Below are 26,792 nucleotides of genomic sequence, written 5' to 3'. Positions count from 1 at the left end.
GGTTGATACATCAGTCTGAGACTCAACCTTCAACGTTAGCCTGACAGCCTGGCAGGCTGCATTGTTAGCTTACAGGAAGTGTCAGTTAACAACACGGTCGTAACGGCTAAAAAATAAATCTGAAAACAAAATGCTTTGTAATAGCTACGGGGCCTCTTCCTGACCTTCGTATGGATCATAGCCTTTTTGCTGGGTTCCTTCCTTGCAGTGTTCATGTGCCTGTGATGTATGATTAGCTGCTGTAAATCGGCTCCATTACTAGTGTTGCCAAACTCTCGAGAAATAACCCACAACCTACTCTTAACTAATGCAGACAGTAAAGAAAAAAATCACACCCGTGTGAACTGAGTGCCCCCCCCCCCCACCTCTCTCTCTCTCATTAGCAGGCAACATTGTAACACTATCGCTCTCTCTGTTTCTGGCGCCCCCTACTGGTACCCTATAGTCATATACTCGTGCTCATGGCCACATAGGTGGCCACATAGGTAGGTGGCCACATAGGTAGATGTACACAGACATTGCTGGTTGTAGGAGTGGTTGCACCACTCAAAAAACAGTCCACAAGCAGTAGACCTAGTGTTGAGTACAGACCACAGGTATTTATGTATGTATGTTGTGGTGCTGCTTGCTATACCTAGAGATTGTAAACACGGATAAGCGGAAGTGCTTAACCGTTTACTCTACTAGAGGGGGGGAGTGGCCTCTACCCAGTAATCGGCCAAAATACTCATGTATAGGCATTAGGCAAACATGAACATGTCATCATGAGATGTTGTGTATATTCAAACGTGGGTTCACCGCATTGGGAAACCTAAAATATCGGCCAAAGGGAAATATTATACTTCTGGGCTACAGGCATGGCTACTCTGCCACATGCACCCACCTATGACGCCACCCTTCAGTCACTGAGGGTTATCCGAGAAACTCCCTGGTCTCCTGCATAGAAAACTTTTAGATCGGTGGGCTACTACGCTACATATGGTATTGACGCACCTTCACTTCTCTCAGCCCTGAATGTGACAGGGAACTGTTCCCTTTGGCCACTTCTGACTAATTAAACATGTCCAAACACAACTTATAGTCTCTATATCTGAATATATAAAAGGATTATATGCACATTAATTACTACTCAAGTGAAAGTTAATTTGCCCTCTAGAAATGAAGTGACAGTATAAGATGAAAAGTAGTAAAATTTACCTTGGGGCACATGGGGTAAATTAGGTCCTCTGAGACAAGGTTTAAATCTTAACCGAACTGCCTGCAGCAATTCACAAAAGTTTGTGCTGGAACAACATGACAGAAAACCAACTATATTTTGTGTTGGCGGTGGTTTAATGGACTATCCATAGATTTTGAGCAATAATGCAAACTTTACTTTTGCCATTACTAATGGGTTCATCATTTTTGTTTGTGGGCCTTGTCAATGAAACGAAATAGCCTTATTGACCCTGTGTATATTTTATACAAGACGTGCAGATAGTGTCTAATGCCAGAGGCGTGCATGGTGTAAATGTAAAATCTATCACTCTATCAAAAATTCATACTCGAAATGTGTGATCCGTAGACTGCAAATCTACCCCAGGAGTCCTACCTCCCTCCATTGTTCTGTCTGTCTGGGGCCTGATGTGATGGCAACGTTTTGGGGTTGTGCACATATATGACAAGGCACGGGGGAATATAGGTCAGGCGAGCAGTCCAGCAGATCTTCCAGTTCCAGTTCAGTACTTGGTGCCCCTGCATCTTTCTTTAGTACATCCATGTACATTGGTGTGGTTGTGTGTTGGCTCCCTCCAACAGCACCAGTTTGCTATAGCAGTAACTGGCTAGCTGGGAGCTCCCGGCGCGTATAGCAGTAACTACCTTCTCACTTACCCATCGGTAAACCCCCATACAGATAGTTTGTTGATAATGTGCTCATTCTTGTTTAACACAACTATGAGCACAGCATTAACACCATCTGCAAGGACCTTAACACAACTATGAGCACAGCGTTGGAAATCTGATGCTTGCTGAATAATATTCCTCCATATTTGATACATTGCAAAAGCCTCTAGATACTAAATTGTGAGCAGCAGCACAAATATTGTGGTCAAACAGAAAGAGGAGTAATTGTCATTCACCGTGTGGGGGTTCAAGAAGTCTTAAGAGGTGTAAGGGCTAAGGACTGCAGTGTTCTCGTAGTACCCTCTTGTGATTGTCCATAGAAAGATGATACCATGTGGAAACATAAACACAGATAAGACTGCCAGTGGACGGGGAGAGAAGCTGTGTGATCACCCAACTGTAAAATTGACTTGGAATCAATATGGCTGTATACTCCATTCAGGTGTACTGTCTGTGAACAAAAAGATTGGACATATGAAATGGAAGAAAAGGTGTTAAACACATATGTTGTGTATAGATCTATTTTTGTCAACATAGCACAAAATAGCAGATCCACAAGTTTGCAATGCAATGTAGCAGAATGTGCTGTGAGCTTGTAGATCAGCTATTGTCACTATTTTGAAAGGTCAATCAAACATAGTAACAAGGGCTTTTAATACAACTGCGCATTATTACCATTATCAAAAAATATATTTTAATCCTCTTCATATTCGTATGAGTGTCAAAAAAAATCAATTCAAATTAGAATCGGATTCCCGTTATGAACGATTCAAAATCGATTCATAATTTCACTACATGGTGTTTGTGATATGAAATGTATGCTTACCCTAATCACAGTAAACATGTCTTCAGTCATTTTCAAGTTACTGTAGTATAGTCACTTCTGTTGGCTGGAGTAGATTGTGATGAAATCCTATGTATTGAATCAAGAATCATTTTGAATAGAGAATCGTTTTGAATCTGGAAAATAAAAAAATGCTTTTGAATTTTAAATCGAATCGTGTCCCCAAGAATCGGAATCGGAATCGAATTGTGGGACACCCAAAGATTCACAGCCCTAATTTCTGCCTCTCAGTGGGCGTTCCCGCATAACATCCGGGTATGATGATGTCAGGGTATGATGATGTCATAACTTCCGGGTATGATGATGTCATAACTTCCGGGTATGATTATGTCATTACTTCCGGGTATGATGATGTCATAACATCCGGGTATGATGATGTCATAACATACCCTCTACACTACATTAACAGTAAGACACCCTAATGACATAAACAGTTTCTAGAACATCCTGAGCCAATTAAGGCTTTTCATTTTCCTGTTTAAGAACAACATCTGCTTGTCCTTCTTAAAACAATCAATGCTGATGCTGTGAAGGATCAATTCATTAACAAACAGCTGGACCAACATGTAGAGTCTGGAAACTACTGTCTACTCAATGTATTTCTGTGCCTTCATATAGTCTCTGCTTAGCGAAAATAAAGGCCATATAATCTACATATCGTTGCTGACAGGCAGAAATATATTTCCAAAATATATCCATATATATGTCCAAATCTGTTTTTGTCGCATTGCAAGTTTGTAGATCTACTGTTTTAGCTATCTGGACATCTATGGACAGCTATTTTGGACAGCTATTTTTCGTGGCACATTATGTTTAATCACAACAACGTCACGTTTACTTGACCTCCTCAGTGTTTGGGTCGGGACATGTAGGTCTGTATCATGTCTGCTGTCTACGTCAGGGGTTTTCAACAGGTGGTCCGTGGACCACTGGTGGTCCCTGGAAGTATTGCATGTGGTCCCTGACCAAATTGGAGGTCAAGAAATTCAACAGAAAAAAGGAGGGGGGGAAGTGCAGCGGATTGTCTGGTTGAGTCATTATTATCATTAGGAAATTATTAGTAGTCAATGGACCATTGGTTGAGAAACAGTGGAATGTATACACACGGGATGCATAGCAAGTGTTACAAAAGCATTAATCTTAGCCCATATCCCCAGATTCCCCACCCAATGCAACAGTGGTCCCCAGGTTGATTCTAAGTCAGGGTGGTGGTCCCTGGTTCACAATCAGTTGAAAATCCCTGGTCTACGTGCATATGCGCTCTGCGCGCTCCAGTCTTTCTGGAGGGAGCGAAATGTAGTGTGACAACTACAATAGGAAGCCTGCAGCCCAGTAGCTATAATATTGCTTTCGGGGGAGGGTTAGTGTTACTTTTTGTCAAATGAGACGGCACACTTGGACATATCAAACGGCACACAGGTTGGGAATCACTGCATTTAGAACAGGTTCTGTGAGTGGTTGATGGTCATTGGATCCATTAGAACAGGTTCTGTGAGTGGTTGATGGTCATTGGATCCATTAGAACAGCTGGTTCTGTGAGTGGTTGATGGTCATTGGATCCATTAGAACAGCTGGTTCTGTGAGTGGTTGATTGTCATTGGATCCATTAGACAGCTGGTTCTGTGATTGGTTGATGGTCATTGGATCCATTAGACAGCTGGTTCTGTGAGTGGTTGATGGTCATTGGATCCATTAGAACAGCTGGTTCTGTGAGTGGTTGATGGTCATTGGATCCATTAGACAGCTGGTTCTGTGAGTGGTTGATGGTCAGTGACCAGCTATACTCATGTATATTCCCTTGAGTAGAAAAACTTCACAGGACTTCGATGTAAAAGAAAGAAAGTTATTATAATTTAAAAAAAAATCGAAACATGAACGTTTTCAGTATATATCATTATTATTATTACTACCATTTTAATTATTACTTTTATTGTTATTGTTATTGTTATTATTATTATTATTATTCTTTTTATTCTTTTGACAGGGGATGGTGGACGATACAAAGGTAGCATCTGTACCATCCACACTAAACCCCTGAACAACGTCCAGGTGTTTGTCATGAGAATTGCCACCCCAGTGTGGTCCCTGAGGGCCCCGAGAGTGTAACAAATGGACCCTTACAGGTCCATTAGTTTCTATTTGTACACTGTCAACACTGAGGATTGAGTACAGATTGGGGCCCCAGAGATGAAATCCTATCTAATGGCAGTCTATCACCTAATGCGTATCAAAGCGGGGGTCCTTGGAAAAAAGGTTGAGAATCAAAGATATAGTAACCCGTCACCAGTTGATTGTTTTGCGAGTTGGAAAACAAACCTTTTTGAGAGCTTTTAGATCTGCTATTTCACAGAATGTTCACCCTCAGAATAGAATGCTATGGTTCAATTATGAATTCATTCTTTAACACACGTTGTTTTTCAACCATAATGCAAGGTTTAAAAAATGTATTTTATATAACAAAGAAAATATAATAAAAACTCGCTAATACATTAAAATCTTACTCATGTTTATTAGGTGATGTAATGGTGATGTCAAACTAATTTTGTTCCCTTCATTGTCAATGGCATTTAATGTTTGTGTTGCAGACATTTTGTGGGGGCAAAAGCAGTTTATAGAGGGGAAAATATCATTAAAAATCACACCTGTGAACTGAGTGTGCTGTTCCTTGGAGTGGTTTCACCACTCAAAACTAATGTGAATCTCATAATAAAGAAATTAAGAAATAATTTAGAAAAGGGTAAGAAAAATAATTTATGTAGACTCTATAACTATATTCTTCAATTTGTCATCATGACGTAACATTTCAATTTTCTCTAATTGTTTGCTGTTACAAAAAAGTACCATTGCCTGACACAAAATCACCACCAACCAACCATCAGACCATGTTGATTACAAGCTGCCTTGCCCTTCAGCTTGCCTTGCCTTGGCATCAGTCAATATAGCTTCAAGGTTCAGGGCGTCCGAGTAATTGGAACAAACATGGCAGTAGCCATGTTTGAAGCTAGATCTTTGCCAGCAGCAGCATTGATTACTGTTTTGTCATTTTGTCACGGCATTCAGTAATGGTACACATAGTCTACCTTCGGGACACCTATAGCCTTGTAATTGGGATTATGATAACCCTTCATTCAAAGACAGGCTGTCACTACCTCATTGTCTAGGAAACTTTTTTGTGATGTATTTTAATTAATGAAAGAGGCAACACAAAATTAGCCCTTGCCACTAAACGCTTGCAGGTTGTGGACTCTAAAAAGCACTTATCAAGTTCAAGAAAGAGCTGATATAAGCTTAAAATGTAATTAATAATTTCACTGAATTGTCCTATATCACTGTGAATTAGTTGTATGGCCACCCTTACCAGCTCCATCCATCCATCCATCTTCAACTGCTTATCCGTGGTCGGGTCGCAGGGGCAACAGCTCCACCAGAGTGCTCCAGAGCAACATTAGTGACTTCCTCCTGGGGGATTCCGAGGCATCATGGAGATCCTTAGATCTGCATATATGGAGCTGGCCAGCAACTCTACATCTGACCTCAAACCCTTAGATCTCTATAAGCTGACCCGTCCTTCCTGTTCTGACATTCCATATGTTGATCTGACCTCATCAAACCCTGTACACTCAAGACATGCTCCATATATGGCCAGTACAGAATTAATTCATTACATGTTGATCTGACCCCCCATGCCAAAGCGCCAGCGCTCGCCCAGCAGTCTGCCGTCACCCAGGCGGATGCGTGCACGTGACCTCGCCCTTTAGGGCAAGGTTGCTTCTCACCCTCAGGGCGTCTTACTGGTTGTCTTGCTTGAAGGTTTGTCTGGCCTTTTGAGCTCATGAGAACAGGCGACACACACACACACACACACACACACACACACACACACACACACACACACACACACACACACACACACACACACACACACACACACACACACACAGTCACACACACACGTGCATACATTTATTACGAGTAGTAGACCACAACAACTCTTTATTGAGGGTACGAGTAGGGACCACAACAACTCTTTATTGTGGGCTACCCTACGTTCACAGTTATTCAGATATACCGTAGAAATTTAGGACGTAAAGAACATGATCACTTTTTAATGGCTGGATGAAAGGTGACAGTCGCAGTGCGTATCATCTCCATGCTCTGTACTGGAGTTTGACAAAACAATTATATAATGTCTAATTATGTTCTTTTTCGTGGGTTATCATCCGAGTACAACTGTAAATTAGGATAGGACTGCACTAATAGGAATTCAGGACTCAGCATTATTTGTTGTAGAAGTTAAAGTTTGGCAAAAACTGGATAATCAGCCCCAAAAAGAAATAGAGAAAGCCATCACGGAGGTGATGATTGAACATTTCAATCTATGACTCTGCGGCAGCGAGAGCAGTGAGGGGATGCAAACCAGGCATTCCTTTGGGAAGAGGGATATGGATTAATCCATTTTGGGCGGGAACCCCTTTTGGTGTTTTAAGCATTATGTTATAATTTAGCTATTGAAAAATAGCAGATCTACAAGCTCGTAGGTCTGCTATTTTTGAAAAATCTTGAAAATGTGCCTGAAATCTTTGAATATATATTGTTACAGAGCGAGTTTTTAACTCAAATCTTTGCTTCTGGGGGGGGGGGGGGGGGTGTCCCTGCAACAACAACATATTTTCAGATGGGGGGGTCGGAGGCCAAATACATATACTTCTGGGGGTCCTTGACATGAAATATTGAGCACCACTGACACATAGAAACATGGGTTTTTCAGAAAACTGTCATTTTGTAGAATCGTTCCCAGGTCAAAATGGGTTAAAGGATACTGCTGCTGTCCCCACGGAGACACAGGCAATCACACAGCTGTTTGATATCCTGGTGTAGGTTGTGGTTTGGTTGCTATGCTTTGCACTCACTGTGTGGAGAATATAGGATGAGTATGATGAATGTTTTTCCTTTGACACATGGACACGCGGACAGGCCTACGTACATGTTCTGGTGCCGTGGAGGCCCATGGGAGTCTTTGTATTATTGCACTGCAGACCACCAGTAGCATGTTAAGAGACGCTATTATGGTTGTGATCATCGTTGGGGTTCCCAATGGCAGAGTGAAATGTATTGCTTTCTGAATAGATTAAGGGTAGAGAGAGAGAGAGAGAGAGAGAGAGAGAGAGAGAGAGATAGTTCATCGGTGCATGATAAGAAGTACGTATGCACACATGCATGTTTTTAATGTTTAAATTTGATCCTCTTGTTTTTTCAAACATTCCGGCATTGAAATAAGATGGGCTAGCAACAGATCTCTCATATAGAATGGCCTGACACATTTTCATTGGGTGAAATTGGGCACAGATGGCTCTGATGTAATCTCTTCAGTCTGGTATTAATCATGATGTGGTTAGAGGGCCGATGCAAAAGACTGCAGTGAAGGTCACAACGACGTTGATTTCTCTACATTCATTCCATAAGACTCAAATGAATAGGTGGATTATGAGAGTATGAAAAGGTCCTTATACAAATGAATAAATAGTACACATTGACATCCCCATTTACTATGAATTATATCTGTGTGTTTATAATAAGTGGACAAACACATTTGTTTTGTAATCCTTTTATAAACAGAACCAAGGATAATTGAAATCCCAGTGTACAGTATATCATTATATCAATAATTTCAGTTTGCACTCACACATCTCCTTTGGGTATTCGTCATTTAATCGTGCGATAACAACAGTGGGTATGCTGCTATGTGAATTCAAACATTGCCTTTTCAGAATGTTGTTTATTACAGTGATTTTACAGTTTCTCAAAGAGTCATATAAAGAAAATAATAATAATAATAATAACATAATTATTATATAACATATTCCTAAAACACAGATGGACTTTTATTCTGACCAGAACGTCAATTTGAGCATGTTTTTAAATTTTTAGTTTTGACTTGATTGCTGGTACATTTCACATGATGATGCTTTTGCATTATTGAGGTCATAATATGATCACGCTCATGTTTCTCCTTTTTGTCTCTCTCACAGTTACACCCTGCGCGTGGTGGGCAACGGGATCAAGGCTCAGACTGCAAACCCTGAGGTCAAAGTGAAGGGAACGGACCCTGTGATAAATCAGATCATAGATAAACTGAAACACATCAATCAGGTAAGACACTTTCTGTCTTTCTGTCTGTCTCTTTTTAGGTTTTCCAGCATACAGTTTCTTTCTGCTCCGCACGGTTCTTGTGTGTGTGTGTGTGTGTGTGTGTGAGGGTGTGTGTGTGTGTGTGTGTGTGTGTGTGTGTGTGTGTGTGTGTGTGTGTGTGTGTGTGTGTGTGTGTGTGTGTGTGTGTGTGTGTGTGTGTGTGTGTGTGTGTGTGTGTGTGTGTGTGTGTGTGTGTGTGTGTGTGTGTGCGCGCGCGCGTGCGGTCTCTCGCTGGCATCTTTATAAATGCCTTTCTCCTGCGAGAGAGCTATTTAATTAGAGCAGTGACAGGGTAATGACAGTTGAGGTGTTAGACAGACACAGCCTGCTCTGTTTCTGTTTCAGTAAACAATGTGTGTGTGTTTGTGTGTGCACTGTATGCCAGTCTGCGTGCAGCTAATCTCGGAAACCACTGGACCAATCATCGTCCAACTCTTTATGCACACTGCCAGTAGGCCACAATGCTCAAATTACTCAAATTGGCCTTGTGGTGGCGCTATATCAGGCCGATTGACCTTTTGGCCTATAACTCTTGAACCGTACAGAATATAATCAAACTTTCCCTGGATTCTTGTTTCACGTTCCATTCCAAATAATAATATTGCAGGTGATAATGTACGCATCGTCTGAATCATGTCTAGAGTCTAAACAATGCAGCGCTAAAAGTGATTTCTCTTAAACACATAATGTGGTGCCAGAAATGCTACGAATGTCTTTTCTTCCCAGAAACCTTTTTTTTCCTTCATAAAAATATGTACAAATAATCTCTGGATTCCTAAAACGATGAGACAGGGCCATGCATTTTGCCTATAATAGAGGGTATGTGCATATGCATAAAGTGAATGGGAAATCGAGTGGCAAAGTGACTTAGAAAAGTGAATTTAATGTCGTTTAACATAATTTAATGCAATCAGATTTACTTTTCTGTTTGGATGTATGGGCTGTCAAGGCCAGAAAAGTAGTTTTTTGCCACTCAGTAGGCGTTCCCGCATAACTTCCGGGTATGACGATGATGTCACGCGCATACCCTCGATTGGCTTCCACAATGATTGGGAGGGGCCTATTTTATTACAATGTGTAATAATTACAAATGAACCCTAGCTACTGTACCTGCAACCCATCATTCACACAGCCCTGGCTAGGCTAACTATCCTGTTGGAGATATATGCGCCCTTTTCTAGTTTGTTTTGAGTGCAACTTGAGTGTTTCCTTTGAGTTAATACTGTAATCAAAAACCTAAAGCTGCTGTTTTTATTTGTTTTGTCTTGTTTTGTAATTGGATTAGAGTGTTAACTAGTTTACGCCCTCGTCCATTTTGCCATTAAGTAAGGTATAATAGAGCAATGGTCTCATAAACACAATCAACAAAGCACTGAAGGGAGGAGAAAACCAAAACAAATCAATGAATACATATTTACAAATCCATTTGAAGCGCTTTTGTGTACGTTCACATTTTACACAATTGTTGTTTGCCCCCTTTGACCAAATCAATGTTGTTTTTCTGTCTACGCACTTTCTATGCTGTTGAGGCTTGGTTTGAAACCTCTCCCTTAGGATGATTCGATTAGGACGGCTTACTGTTTCCAGCATCTCTGCAGCAGCAGTAGTTCTGGTCATGGCTGGCCTGGCGATGAGAAGCCTTGGCTGGGTGTTTAAGCAGCCAGTGTCTGGGTGCTTGAGCTATAGGTGTTTAAGCAGCCAGTAGCTGGAGGCTTGAACAACAGCGCTGGCTTCCTAGTCTGCGCGCCTGGCTTCCCCGTGAGGCAGGCTGCAGGCTGCAGGCTGCAGGCTGCAGGCTGCAGGCGAGGTCGTCTGTTGACCCAGTGTTGGCAACTGGCATCCCTCCGTGTCTAATTCACACCATCTGTGGGCTGTCGGAACACATTCATAAATCCATATCACAGCCATTAGAGCTGCTTATCTGCCTCCCTGACGTGTGTGTGCAGCATTTATTTGAAAATCTTAAAGGTGTTTATGTCCTCGTGTTTGGGAGCGTATAAACTATGTATGGACTATTGGTGCACAGGCCCCTCCAAGTGTTTGTTTACTGCACAGACTACACCCGTTCCAAACAGTGCTGATCAGCAACTAAATCATTTATAGGCTGCTGAGGATAAATCCCGTCCCAGCCTGAACCTCACGGTACATTTTTGTTGCACCCATGTATTTTTGCTATAGCTCAAGCCCTATTTGTTAGCATATGTTTTAGATATAGATAGATATTAGCTTAGATATAGATATAGATATATTTCCCTATTATTATTTTTTCATGGCCGCAGTGTGGAGCTTTTTTTTAAAAATGTGCCCAAAATAGGGACACTAGACTAATGTGGTTAAACAACCTGACAACAACAATGGACTGACGTATTGTTTTCTGTGACTCACCCTGATGAAATATGGACTGTGACGTAGCCTATTGTTTTCTGTGACTCACCCTGATGAAATCTTTCTTCTAGAACTTTTGAAAAAAACATGTTATTAAACTTCCAACAATGTCTAGTACTTCTAGAAATAATGGCAGTATATACTCTACAGTAACAAGTTAAATCTTGTACTTTGTTGATTGGGATCACTCTGGAGTTCGTACTTGTCCTTTTCCTTCCCCCCCCCCCCACTACAGTCCACACACACCAAATCCTTTTGCTGAAAATAGCTGATCTACAAGCTCACAATACGACACATTGTGAGCTATTTTCAGTGAATGTGCGCCTATTATGATATGAGTTCATACTAGTTCATGTGGATAAGAGCATTGCCATGCAGTGCCTGATAAAAATAAAAAAATGAGTGATGGGGGGGAATGCAGAAGAACCTCATATTCATCCCTCAAGGTGAAATGATTGCACCAAATTATATAATGCACCAAACCCCAGCATTGAGCATTTGTTGAGAAGATAAACGTGATGTATGCACGCAAAAAGCTCATTTCATTTTTCCCCAACCAAATCAAATAGATCATGAATCTACCCCGTTTCGTTTATTTTACTTGACCTTGACTCACAGATGCTCAGAAAAATGCCTGCACTCCCCTTAACCCGTTTAGGCCTGAAAAACCTCATGTTTCTATATCCGTGGTTCTCAATATTTCATGTCAAGGACCCCAAACATTATATGTAATATGCCTCCGCCCCCCATCTGAAAATATGTTGTTCCAGGGACCCCCCCCCCCAGAGGCAAAGATTTTAGTTAAAAACGTAAATATATGAAAATATATATTCCAAATCTGCATGTGCCACATTTTCACGTTTTTTCAAAAATAGACCTACAAGCTTAGTAGATCTGCTATTTTTCAATAGCTAAATTATAACATGATGTTTAGAACACCAAAAGGGGTTCCCGCCCAGAATGGGTTAAGCCCAAATGGAAACAAATCATTACTATTCAAAGCAGTGACTGCAGCAGAACACAAAACAGCAACGCATGCTATTGACAAATTCATCGTGCAATCTGAGAGTACAAACTCAGAGGATTTCATCATCTTGCTCATCAGCAGCTTCCTCCTATGAATTATTTGTTGCCTCCTCTCCCCTCTGCTCACCCCCCCCGCCCCCCACCCAATGTGGTAAAACCCATCAAGAATCTATAAGTAGGACCTGCCCCTGTGTCTCTCAATCAAAATCAGGGGCAAACTGGCTCCTTGCACAGACCGTGGGTTGAATTATTTACCAGTCATTGATGTCGTGGTTGACCAGCAGTTTTCTTTGTGAATTATTCATTTATCCTGTCCCCCTAGTTCACTGAATTAACTTTGAGAATGTGTCCACCTTTTATTGGTTGCATTCCTGAACTTGAATGTGACATTGTGCCATTAGGTTGGGCAGAGACAGGTTAGGAGAAGGGTGGAAATATAACTTAATACTGTTTCTCATGCTTTCAGAAGGCTACCTGCTATTCTGCTATGGTACAGTATGTCAGGGGAAAGAAACCAAGTGCAAACAATATAATTAATGAATTAATGTATTAAAAGTGTACTTGTACATCAAGCTGCTCCTCATGGCTACAGAAACAGGATATAGGCTCCTGCCCTATGGGCCTCATGGCTACAGAAACAGGAGATAGGCTCCCTGCCCCTATGGGCCTCATGGCTACAGAAACAGGAGATAGGCTCCTGCCCCTATGGGCCTCATGGCTACAGAAACAGGAGATAGGCTCCTGCCCCTATGGGCCTCATGGCTACAGAAACAGGAGATAGGCTCCTGCCCTATGGGCCTCATGGCTACAGAAACAGGAGATAGGCTCCTGCCCTATATGGGCCTCATGGCTACAGAAACAGGAGATAGGCTCCTGCCCCTATGGGCCTCATGGCTACAGAAACAGGAGATAGGCTCCTGCCCCTATGGGCCTCATGGCTACAGAAACAGGAGATAGGCTCCTGCCCTATATGGGCCTCATGGCTACAGAAACAGGAGATAGGCTCCTGCCCCTATGGGCCTCATGGCTACAGAAACAGGAGATAGGCTCCTGCCCTATATGGGCCTCATGGCTACAGAAACAGGAGATAGGCTCCTGCCCCTATGGGCCTCATGGCTACAGAAACAGGAGATAGGCTCCTGCCCCTATGGGCCTCATGGCTTGGCAAGGCTACTTACTTTACAGCGAGGTGAGAGAGGCATGGGGTCAAAACCAGGACTAGCAGTCCAAAACAGGCAAATAAATGGGAATACAGGAAATAACCCACATGTAGAAGGTCAAAAACAAACTGGTCAGGCACACAGCAGAGGTTCCGAGACGGGGTCCTGTCCATACAGAACAAGCACACAGTACCTGGCAACTCGGAATAGGAAATATACAGAGACGGAACACCACAGAATGCAGTGAGTTAGAGAGCTAAAGGAGAAGTGGTAACAGGCGAGAGTGGGCGGAGTGAGTCAGGAAACAGCAGAGCTAATGAATGGACACGGTACAGGTGGGTGTGGGAAGAGTGGGTCGGGGAACCTTTCTGCTTATTATTATAATTAATTTAATATTCTTGCGATTGAGTGCCATAAAATTAAGTGCATGGAGTACATATGAATTAATGCTACATTTGTTGGAATTACAATGTGACATTTCTTTCAACAACTCTACAAGTTATCTCTTATTGGCTGAAAAATGTCCAAGTCATAAGTGGTCGTATAATATATTATAGTCGGTTTGTTTTATCTTCTTCAGCAAAGGGACAGTTGGGAGGCCAAGATAATTCTAGAAGTGCAGCAGTGATTCATTAAGCCATCTGATCATTCCAATATCACATGAGCAGAAATAGTGGCGTTTCGGCTCTTTGATTCATACATTCAACTACAGTGCTATACTGTAGACACTTCTTTCCCCCAATCATATAATACATGATCATGGTTCACTGCAGCAAAGTATGAGCCATAAAACATTTTTTTTTTAAATCCACCTAACAATAACTTAGCTGTGCAACTGTCATTTGAAGAATTATGTATTCTTATTCATGTTGGAGATTGTCGCTTGTGTAAAAGTTGTGTGATCTTTCATCATATTAAACTGACACACACACACACACACACACACACACACACACACACACACACACACACACACACACACACACACACACACACACACACACACACACACACACACACACACACACACACACACACACACATCACAGTCATGTTTCTGTTCATTGGTTTTTGTCATGTCGAAAAACTTTTTCTGCAGCAATAATGAGAACTAACGTGCGGCATAGTGATGACCTTTTACATAACGTACTGTACATGAGGGGGTTTCAACCTTTATACTGAAGTACCACCACAGAAAATATCTTGCACTCCCAAGTACCGCCACAATAACTGATGCTAAAATACAGGAGCGTATAGACCTGCCACATCTTATTCAGCTATTATTAACCCAGGAGGAAAATGTCATTTATTCTTTAAATTGTTTTGTTTTTGTTCCTTTCCTGAAGATAATTTTGCTGCTGCTCTGACGAACAACTGATATATATATGTGATTAAATCCGTCTTTAAATACGGCTAGGTGTGATGTCATGCTCATTTCAGCACGGCTGGAGAGCCTATTTCAACCAATGTCTTGGTCAGAACAACTACCTTTATTAATTTTACCTGTAATATTTTATTACACTTTTGTCCTTTTTCTCCTTATTTGGGCGACTCGTCTGAGTACCACCAGAGGGCGGTACCACTGGTACCAGTACCAGTGGTACTAGTGGGTCTGGTACCAGTGGTTGGTTGAGAACCCATGCTGAACATAACTAAGTGTACTCATCATTATTTACCAAACTAAAAGCACTAAAATGCCTGTAAAAATATCCAAAGGTTTTTCCAAATGAGAACCAATACAATGAGAGAGAACCAATACAATACATGAGAGAGAACCAATACAAGCATAATTTCCACTGTCTTGTTTGCTTGTTTGTTAAGTAAATGTCATTTTTAATTTATAGTGTCAAGTGTGTAATTGCACATTTTTAGGCTGTGTGTACAGAGCGGGAGTGTAAGTATGCACACCCCCCTCAGGCTGACAGTCTCAATTTTCCGCTGGTGGAGAAAAAGGTCAGACCGATTCTAGAAAAAACGAATGAATTTTCAAATGCTAAATGTCTTACCATACCATGTCTTACCATACAGGGAAATACTTAGCCGACCCATGATGGCCTTGATACACATTATAGTGGTTAACTACTGTTCTACATGGAACACTTCTAAGCCCCTGAATTGATTTATTTAAAAGAAGAGAAAAAGTGTGACAGAAGAGCAAAAGAAACGGACAGATACCCAGGACAAACTACCATAAATGCAGAGAATTAGCCTTTTTACCCCCTTTCTTCCTTTGTTTCATTGATTAAAAATCACATAATGATACAATGATAACGGGCGAGAGAGGAATATTCTGATTTCTTTCCTTTTTGTCAGTTTGTCAGTTCGCCTTTCGGCTACCGTATGCTACGCTCTGGGCTCATGTTAGTTTACCGTTGACTTAGCTCGTCTCTCCTAATCCAGGGCGCTCTCCGTAGTTTTGAACTGATCGATATACTAGCGCTTCATTTCTGCTCCTCATCCGTCTCTCCCGCAAAATATGAACGTGATTTGATCATATATCGTATAAATTAAAACGATAGCAATGTAAGCTAGCAATGTAAAGCACACTTATTTAGCGGATTGTTTCCGGGTCGTGGGTTTCTTTCCGGCACCCCAGAGCTCCTATTTTGAAGGAATCCCAGCACCGATTGTGTTCATAGTTTGTGCAAAACTTGCTTCCAATGCAGTGTAACATTCACCCAAATGGAACCGTATGGTTTCCTATTGTCACGACTATGGTCGTGTGTGGTTAGGATTAATTATGAGTGTTATGATTTATGATTGTTATTTTGGATTATAAATATATATATGTTTATTACTAATATTATATATACTAGCCCTTACCCGTTGTGATATATTTGCCCCCCCCCCCTTGTGGCCATGGGGGGTACTGCGCCCGGGTTCGTTTGTAATTGACTAATCAATTCATTAATAATCATTAATGTGTCAAATCGAAAAAAGGGCTTCGTTACGCCCTCCATATTCATATGGTCAATGCCTGTGTGAAAAGTGGGAGTGATTGCAGGTGCAGGCAGTAAGGAGTTACGGCAGTGTTTCTGACAGACACACACACAGACACACACTCAGACATTGTTAGAATTATAGTATGATATTTATATGGTGGTATTGTTATAGTATATGTATATGGAATTATCTTAGGCCTAGATGTCTTCTAATATATATATATATATATATATATATATATATATATATATATATATATATCTATACCTGAGCAGCAGCTGTATTAGACTAACTCTCCTCCCATGCAGAGTATACTAATGGGTCTTCAGACAGACTGATTGTCATCAGCTGTGTGTCTGGGGTACTCCTGTTGGCCATGACAATGGCTACACTACTAAGCCCATTCAGCCCCAGACAGGCACTGGGGAAACATCTTCCACAGTCTTTCCCCCATCGCTCGCATCCAACTGTTTTGCCTTATTTGTGAAGTTGAACTTTTGTTTAGAGCCGTTATCTCCCTTTGGAAAGGAATAACGTTATAGTTTTGTTTTGAGATCCGTTTTGTCTTTACTTTTGAGTTAAGAGCCATTCTTTTGTAAACTTGTTGATTATTATAATTTACTCATCATACTTTTGAATAAATTCTTGTATTAAGACCTTGGTTTCGTTTCTCCTCCATATGTTGCATTACCTTTTACCCCTAGACACATGGTTTTGTAACACCTATACCCTCATGGGTACGATTAATTATTTAATTAATTAATTAAAAACACAAACTTTTTCATGATAACATTTTGTTTAAGATGTATTTGTGTATTTATGAAACCGTATTAAGAAACCACTTTGAGAACCACTGCCCTTCGGTCCCCACTGTACTGCACGGTAAAGATATACCATTACAGTTGTCGAGTCTATACTGAAGATGAAGTTTTGTCACATTTTAAGACATGCACAAGACATGCTTAGTCTTGTAAACTTTGCATGTAGCCTATAGCGGGGGTTTTTGTGTCTGTGGAAGTGAAATTTCAGCTCAATGGGTGTGCGCTGTGCAATTCAGTCCCTTTCCTTTTTTTACAGTCACTGCATTGAGAAATTGTGCTAATCTAGCAGCAAAACATTTGTTACGTGTAAATGGATAGAGGCATTATAGTATTATATTGGATCTCGTCTCTCCCATCTGCCATTATATTTGAATCTAGCAGCATCTTTTTTATGAGGAGAAAATAAATTCCATCATCACAGGAGCCTCGCTGTTGCCAAGAGTCATCAACAGACTATTTAGCAGATATTTCATGGCACATTCAAGATTTGGTCATTTTTACCTTTTATTTTGTGTGTGTGTGTGTGTGTATAATATATATATATATATATATATATATATACAGTATATATATATTCTACTGCTGTTAAACAATTGTCAGAGAAATGTGTACATTAACCCATTCTTGGCGGGAACCCCTTTTGGTGTTTTAAAGCATTGTTACACTTCAGCTATTGAAAAATAGCAGATCTACAAACTCATAGCGATCTACGAGCTTGTACGTCTGCTATTTTTGAAAAATCGTGAAAATGTGGCACACATCTTTGAATATATATTCTTTCAGAGCGAACATTTTTAACTGAAATATGTGCTTCTGGGGGGGGGGGGGGTCCCTGTAACAACATATTTTCAGATGGGGGGTGGCCAATTACATATATTTTTGGGGGTCCTTGACATGAAAACGTTTGAGAACCACTGACATAGAAACATAGGTTTTTCAAGAAAACTGTCAGGATTTAGAAGAAATTATTTTTAATTTCGACGTCAGGCCTAAATGGGTTAAAGAAGTTTTATAATATATATATATATATATATATATACAACTGCTTTAATCTCTGACAATAGTTAAACAGCAGTAGCCATTTACCCATTTGATCTCATGTTTCTAGCTTACTGGCCCCCAGGGCAAATGCTTTGAATAGAACATGCATATGAAAATAATAATCCCTCCCCCTGGGCACTACCAGGAACTGCATTTTCCCCCGGAAACATTTAAGTCTAGATAACATATATCCTTCCCAACCATACCCACATGTTTGAGCAGCTTAATATAAATGCAGGACTTCAGACAAGTAACAGCATAGCAGATATAAATCCTATAGCTCTTAAAAGAGAACATCCGCTCCTTGAAGTGATGTTAATTAGTCCACTCTACAGTCTGCATATACATTTCATGTAATTTATGACATTATCTTTAGGCACAACAGTATTGACAAAATGTGTAGTTGTCCAGAAGGTTGTATTTTGGTCATGCATGCTAAGGATTCAAATAAACCAATCCATTGAAAAGATTTGCGCCACATATTCACAAGCTTGCAGCGCGGCACTCCATACCGCGCACGTTCAGTGCATGGGTTAACGATGGGAAATTCATCCCATTCATCTCCTTGGAAACGGTCATCTTCAAGGACTCATTCAAGGATTCCTGTGCACTGGCCAGTTACTGCAAGATGCCATTTCCTCTGTGAAATGAGGTCAGAGAATAACATCTTAGGATCCTATACTGTAAGTCTTCCTGGACTGTGAAGCAAACCTTCAGCTCCCATGTCAAGTGCAATTGGTAATGCACCATAGTCCCTTTGATCAAAGATCACTGCACGCTTCCAAATGCTACAGTACACAATTAAAAGTTTAAACAAACCCAGCACCTGTAACTACTTGTTATAGCTGAGAAATGGGGGGCGTAGTAAAGGCTACATCACCAGCATAGATTTGTTCCAGCTCCCCCTTGTCTCCGTTGTGGCATTAGCCCTGACATATCTACTCCCCTGTATCGAGCGCCGACAGTAACTAATTAGCAATAGCATAGACACTACCTTTCTGATCAACACAAAGCACTCTCTCTTGTCCTCTGTGATTCACCATGAATTTAAATGAGGCAATTAGAGCGAGCATTTTGCCTGGTACAGAGTTCACTAAGCCTTTGATTGAGATTCGACTGCAGGGCAATATATAGTACAGAGTTCAGTTAGTATAGCCCCGCAGGCTTCTGAGGATGCTAGCTAACTCACGCTATAAAAACATTTCCATGATGATAGTGGATAATGGTATACTGTACACAGGCTAAATACAGGCTATGTTTCCCCAAAAATCAATTAGATCAATGATCATATGAAATCATATACTGTCACAGCAGGGTTGAAATATATTTGTTTCTGTTTCTGTCTAGGAAAGATATAATTGAATGCCGTGAAAATAGCCTTCATCAAAAAAGTGCAGATTATGAGTCATTCATTGCATAAGTGTAAATAAATATTTGCCAGCTGGCTGGCACAGAACAAGGTCCTTTATGTTTCATAATAGTGTTTTGTTTTTGCACATTGTTTTCTTTTGCTTAATTATGAAGATCATTATTAATTTCATTTTCAGCTGTTGCAGGGGAAATCAATTCCTAAATTGGGGACATTGGATCAGATCGAAACAGGAAGTGGAGATGCTGAAGGACACTACAGTGGTGACTGTGATGACGAGGACGGTTGTGGCGGTTCGGGTGGAGGCGAGGTGAAGACCAAAGTCCTCAGAGTCTCCAAACGTAAGTCACCTTCAGATTCAGATTTTACAGAGGCCAGTTTCGAATTGCAGCCATCCGTAGGTGCCCTTTGAGAGCGGTTTTGAAGGAGTCAAGGGATTCACATGTCTTAATGACTGTTGGTAGGGCGTTCCACATTTTGGTGGCATAGGAGCGAAAATAATTTAGTCCCTTGTTTGTGCCGAATCTGGGTTGTACATGGTTTGTTGCACTCCCTCTGGTGTTGTGGGTGTGGACTTCGTTTACATTAAGGAAGTATTTAGACAGGTACATGGGTATCTTGGTGGTGTATCGAATCTTGTGGACCAGACCCACAGTCTACCGGAAGTGAACATAACCTGGGAAGCTATGGAGATTTATTTCAAAATAACTCAAATTTGTGAGGCCTAATAAACACATATTTCATACGCCCCAAACATTCACATTCACGTTTTCTTTTTTTAATGTTTTGAAAGCTGCCTTGTTTATACTTGGCTTCAGGTGAAACAAGCATAATAAAATAATAATAAAAGCCAACGTGCTTTGAGGATTTTACTACTTCTGCTACACCCATAATTTCTCAAATTAAGGTACTAGTTCCCCAAGGGTTTGTTTTGTTTTGTCTGAACAATCCCATGTTCATTTTCTGATCTAATAAATTATGTTAGATTTTTTTTTTCTAATATATTTTTTATCCCACGATTTTGTAACCCATTTTTCACCCCTGTGTCAATCATCTAATGTGATCCTGGGCTCCACACACCCTCCACCAACCTAGTCCCCATATATGGGGGACATGGGGAGAGCAACGGACTTGAACTCATGCTTCCTTCATGCCTGAGTGTCCAAGTTGCTCCTGCACCAGGGAGTTTCCCTGGTTGGACGTAGCGCGTGGAAGGAACACGTTATTCCAACCAGTTCCTTTCCCCTCCATCAGGCGCCCCGGCTGGCCAGGGGGAGGCAGTTTAGTGACCAGGATTACTGCATGTTTTTTGTGAGGGTACCTACCCTAGGGGACACGGGGAGAACATGCAAACTCCACACAGAAAGGCCCTTTCGCCAACCCCGCCTTCGGGTATGGGCACTGATGGCGCGGAGGAGGAAACACGCCGCCAGCACCCACAGCGTCCCGAGCGGGAATCGAACCCAGGACCTTCTGTCTTCTATCTTAGATTTGAAACCTCAATCCAACAATGAATATGAAGACATGGTTGAGGTCAAACAAAGTCTGTGAAATAATCAGCCAACCCTTGTTTTCAACATGTGTTAAATTCAGGGACTTCCCAATTGACACATAAACACTTTATTTTTTTTTGCTTTCAGATCTAAAAATAGAAATGATGTGTGCCATATTAGACCATAAGTGCTGCAGTTTGTTAACACTATATCTCTGCATCATTTCCTCCCGTCTCCATTTTATGATATATTATAATAATAGTTATTAAACATAATGGTTTCTCTGGGGGTAATTATTCCAAAAGCCTATCATTTAAACAAATATAGTTCCCCTGAGGTGTATTGTATGATACAGAAGATATATTATGTTCTCATTTTGTATCGCTTGTCACTCTTTGTTTCTCTAATAAGCAACCATGAAATGTTCTCCTCGCCTTCTCTGTTGGTCTCCATCAGACATGCTAACGATCTGATTAATCACCCTATCTCACATCGCCCAGCGTAGGTGGGGTGGAGGTCATCCAAACAGACGGTCCCGGCTCTGTAAATGTTTCCTCCGTTGCCTGTCAGTCTTATTCAAGCCTAGAGGTATCTCAAGGAAGATGCTGAGAATTGTTTAGGCATTAGGGGAGCTGACGTCTCTCACCACTGCTTGTTGCAGTATCTACCATCACAAATACTCTAGAGCCGGACCCTGCTTTTCCTTGGCAGACAACATGGCCTATAGCTGTCTCCCAAAGTCATAATGAATGTTTGTTGCAACCTCTGCGTACCACTTGTCCACAACTTATAATAATAATAACTGTATTCATAAATCACTTTATATAAAACTGAAGAAATAAAATAAAAAAGCAACATACAAACTAAAACAATAACAATAATTTATGAACGTATGAACTAGAAAAGTGTGTCCCATCGGAGCACATGCAGCTCCACACATTTTTGACAGAAACCCGTGCTGAATCCATTCCAAGCATTAGTTTTGCAAAGAATCACTCATTGGGCCCAATTGTGCTGACATCATCACATTTGTGATGACGGCAATGGCCGTTTTTAGCCCAATGAGTGATTTTTTTTGCAAAATTAATGCTTGGAATGGATTCAGCATCATGAAAACCCCCTAGTTTGACACGTCCGGCAGTTTCTACATGCTGGGGACCCATACTCAACATTTATAACATAAAACGTTGGTGTACTCAACATGTCCGGGTTCACATTCTGGCTACTAGACTATATCGCGGTCTACAGCAGCTCAGCAGATACTCTAATGCACTGCAGAGACGAACAGCAGGAGGATTCACAGCCTCACCGACAGCAGAGCAGACACTCCACAGCCCCGTGCTAAAACCTCCGCGAGGACCACCTAGCGTTCCATCCGACTGCAGCCTCCGCTCTTATGTATGCAGATGAAGACTATGTCGGGGGTCTCTTTGCTGATAACAGCAGGTTTAGCCCCCCTGGCCGTCACTTCACAGTCAAACTAAACGCACTTTGTCTCTATTAAACGGTCCCAAACACACACTCGTTAAGCTCGTTAATCAGTGTACCGTTCATAGTTGATAGTTCAACATGAATTAATACAGTTATACAACTAGAAATGCACTCTGTGGAGATGCCAACTTGCGCCTTGTACACAAGTAGGCCATGCATGGCAAGAAGAGCGTGCAACTAGAAAAAGTGCCCTTCCGGGCACAGGTCTCCACCAGGTTATCCACAGATCCGTGCAGTTAGAGGTAAAAACACTTTTTGGCCAGTTATAGCGCCACCTTGAGGCTGAGTTGAAATTGTTCATGTGGCATTTCGTCCTCGGCCTAGTGGGAATGTGGGTGCACAATTTCAGGGAAATCACGCGATGTGTTCATGATTTGCAGCATTTTGTTTGAAACTGAGCACTCCTGTGAACTTTGGAAGCCAATCTTAACCAATCAGGATGGAGTCTGATAAATCTGAAAGACCCGTTTCATTGAATGGCTCTAGAGAGACTGTGTAGCAATTTGCGTGATGTTTGGACAAAATCTGTAGGTGTACTGTGCAAAAACGTGTTTTGCACAAAGCGGCCTCCTGGTGGCGCTATAACAGGCCGTTCTGGAAAGTTTGGGGCAGAGGTTCATGGTTGGCATCCAGGGAGTGTGTGTGCAAAATATGGCATTGAAAAACTTGTTTTGCACAAAGCGGCCTCCTGGTGGCGCTATAACAGGCCGTTCTGGAAAGTTTGGGGCAGAGGTTCATGGTTGGCATCCAGGGAGTGTGTGTGCAAAATATGGCATCGACCGGGTTAACGGTGGCCGAGATTAGCTGTTCACGGACGGACACACGGACGGACGGACGGAGTGCAAAACATACTCTCTCCCCATGCCTTCGGCCTGGTGGAGACAATTACTGCTGCTAACTAATGTCTATTATACAACTGCTGTTCTAAATCCTTTAGACCCGTTATTGACCTTATTATACCAACCTTGAAACGTACCCTAGTTACGTCACCATCAACATCTATCTCTGAGACACGCGATTTATATGTAAAATCAATGTTAATGTAACTCTGAGAGTGTAGAAATGGGTCTATTTGGTTCCATTTGTACACTCTCAGAGTTACAGACCCATAAGGGTCCATTTGGTTCCAAACTATCATTCATTTAGCTGGGTACCCCCTGGAACTCCCTCAAGGACCCGCTGGGGGTCCCGGACCCCACTGTGGATTACAGACATACACTACACTTGTACGTACAGAGACTTGGGGCATTTCTAGATGGATTGAATATAAGTTATGGACGGTAACTGGGCGGCTAGACATGGTAGTAGAGCATACTATCTCTGTTGAGGCTAGACACGGTACAGGGTTCCCCAATTAATTTTCCTCAAGGGCCATATTTTGACTACAATTTACAATTTACAATTTAGGCATTTAGCAGACGCTGTTAATCCAGAGCGACTTACAATAATCAAGAACAAAAGCATGGGAATACATCACAAAAGCATTTATCATAAAACATGCGTAAGCTAAGAAAGTAACAGTGGAATATCTATATTATGAGACTATACATATAAACTATATATATATACTACTATGCTATACATATGTACTATGGCGTGCTATGACTATACGTATACAATGCAATTATAGTGCCGTCTACATAACATGCTATAAGTCTGTATCAGATGCTATCTAAGTCTACAGAAATGCTATCTAAGGGGGTAGGGTAAGTGCTATGGGCCATGATGGAGTCTAAAAAGGTGGGTTTTCAGACTACGGCGGAAGATTGGGAGTGATGCTGCAGTTCTGACTGCAATGGGAAGTGCATTCCACAGTTTTGGAGCCAGAAGGGAGAAGAGTTTGGGACGTGTGGAGCGTTGTCCCGGCGTTTTTAGTGAGGGTACTTCCAGCTTCCCTGTGTTGGCTGATCTGAGTGCGCGGGAGGGTTTGTAGGGTTCAATCATACTTGCAAGATATGGGGGAGCCATACCTTTGGTTGCCTTGAATGCCAGCATCAGAGTTTTGTATTCTGTGCGGGCAGCGACCGGGAGCCAGTGGAGGGAGTGGAGCAGGGGGGAGACATGTGAGAATTTTGGCTGGTTGAAGACCAAGCCAAGACTAGGGTACAAGCTATGGGCAGAGTCCGCACGCGCAAGGTCGAGGTCTTTCAAACCCCATTTGAAAAGGATGCCCAGTTTGACATGCATAGGCTACTGACCCCCATTTAATGCCATTTATATCTGGGGGACCCCCCAAAATAAATAAACGTTATTTTATTTTTTTTGGAAATTCTTCCAGGGGCCACAAGGGGGCGCTCCGCGGGCCGCAAATGGCCCGGGGGCCGCCTATTGGGGAACCCTGCGGTAGAGCATACTATCTCTGTTGAGGCTAGACACGGTAGAAGAGCATACTATCTATGTTGATTGTTGTATTGTGGCATCCTAATAGACGGCCGACTCAGTCTTTTATCTCTGTTGACTCGAGTCGTATCTCTGGTGAATCTCAACGTACTACTATACTGTTGGACAACTGGACTGTGTGTAGCATTTATCTATCTCTGGTGAATCTCAGCGTACTGTACCAATACTGCTGGACAACTGGACTGTGTGGAGCATTTATCTATCTCTGGTGAATCTCAGCGTACTGTACCAATACTGCGGGACAACTGGACTGTGTGGAGCATTTATCTATCTCTGGTGAATCGCTGCTTACTGTTATGTTGGATGTTCTCATTGGTTGTGTCTTTGTATGGGTCCTTTATTGTCAATCAAACAATTAGAGCAAACCTTTCCCATACGGTCGCCCTGCTGTTGCAGCCTGTGGGCTGGCATCATACTGTAGTTTGCAGGATAACATTCCACTCACGATCGTTTTTGTTGTACGTTTAAACGACTGCCCAAGACATTAAAATATATCAATCTGATATGATTTCATTTTCACAGACATAAAAGGAAAACCCCGGGAAGTCTGTTTTGGCCACTGTTGGACATTAGGGGCCTTTCAGTGAGAATTTCAGTGTCTTAAGTCGTTTAGTCATGGAGCATAATATTTCTCTAAAGAAAGATGAAAAGTAATACAATACAGACAGATAAATTAATTAGACTTTGCGGTGGTTTAATTTACATAAAGGGAAAAATGGGATTGGTTCAACTCTGTCTTTATCCAGTGCAACGCTCACATTTTCTGTGACCAATCAGCAGTGCCTGCAATAATGACTGAAAAAGCTTAGTCGTTTCAACCTCAGCCAGAAGCTCCAGTGTTCTTGTGTTGTTATCTGGTTCTGTGTGGCTCAGCTCAGATACAAAGAGTGTTCATGGCATGAGGGGTGTATTGTAAGACTTCTGACAGACACAGTGGCAACAGACGAGTAAAAATGTCCCATACCCGAGGCGGGGTTGGTGAAAGGGCCTTTCTGTGTGGAGTTTGCATGTTCTCCCCGTGTCCCCTAGGGTAGGTACCCTCACATGTTCTCCCCATGTCCCCTAGGGTAGATACCCTCACAAAAAACATGCAGTAATCCTGGTCTCTAAACTGCCTCCCCCTGGTCAGCCGGGACGCCCGATGGAGGGGAAAGGAAGTAAGGAACTGGTTGGAATAACGTGTTCCTTCCACACCCTACGTCCAACCAGGGAAACTCCCCCCTGTCAGGTGTAAAGGATCAACTTGGACACTCAGGCATGAAGGAAGCATGAGTTCAAGTCCGTTGCTCTCCCCAGGTTGGCGGAGGGTGTGGAGAGCCCAGGATCACATTAGATAATTGACACAGGGGTGAAAAATGGGTTACAAAATCATGGGATAAAAATGATCGAAGACAAAATGTATTTTCTGAGAGTAAGCAAAATGATGCGAAATGGAGGAAGGCCCCTTAGCAAAGTCTTACTCTATTAATTAATAGTGTCTCAGCAGGATATTTCTGGATATGATTCCAACCTCATTAAATGCCAGTGGATTTTGAAGGCTTAGAAAGAGCTCTTCTTTATAAAACACCTCTGCTATCTAGTATCGGCCAGTTGATTGTGGTGTAACACTAATCAATTAGAGGAATCAATAGAAAATAAGCTGTCTATGAAGCGGTACTTGTGTCCCCACAAAAGCAGACCAAGGTGTATCTCACTGTAGAGAACGGACTAGCCCTGATATATCACCCAGCATAGCTTTTGTTATTC

General features: G+C 41.8%; 2 protein-coding genes across 2 annotated transcripts in view; both read left to right on the top strand.

Moving 5' to 3' along the window:
* Positions 1–26,792, top strand: part of gpc5a (glypican 5a) — a gene marked incomplete at its 3' end in the record, with an annotated part of 130,920 nt that overhangs the window by 57,122 nt on the left and 47,006 nt on the right. The window contains exons 7-8 of the mRNA XM_083759190.1: positions 8,758–8,878; positions 19,841–20,003. Of these exons, the coding sequence (XP_083615316.1) occupies positions 8,758–8,878; positions 19,841–20,003 (284 nt within the window). The remainder of the gene's footprint in view (positions 1–8,757; positions 8,879–19,840; positions 20,004–26,792) is intronic.
* Positions 1–26,792, top strand: part of tpp2 (tripeptidyl peptidase 2) — a 301,990-nt gene that overhangs the window by 229,732 nt on the left and 45,466 nt on the right. The window lies entirely within an intron of this gene.

The sequence above is a fragment of the Protomyctophum parallelum genome (assembly GCF_964188405.1).
Source record: "Protomyctophum parallelum genome assembly, chromosome: 2".
In the NCBI taxonomy this organism is placed as follows: domain Eukaryota; kingdom Metazoa; phylum Chordata; class Actinopteri; order Myctophiformes; family Myctophidae; genus Protomyctophum; species Protomyctophum parallelum.
The sequence above is the reverse complement of the archived record's forward strand: the minus strand, read 5'-3'. Positions and strand labels throughout refer to the sequence as shown.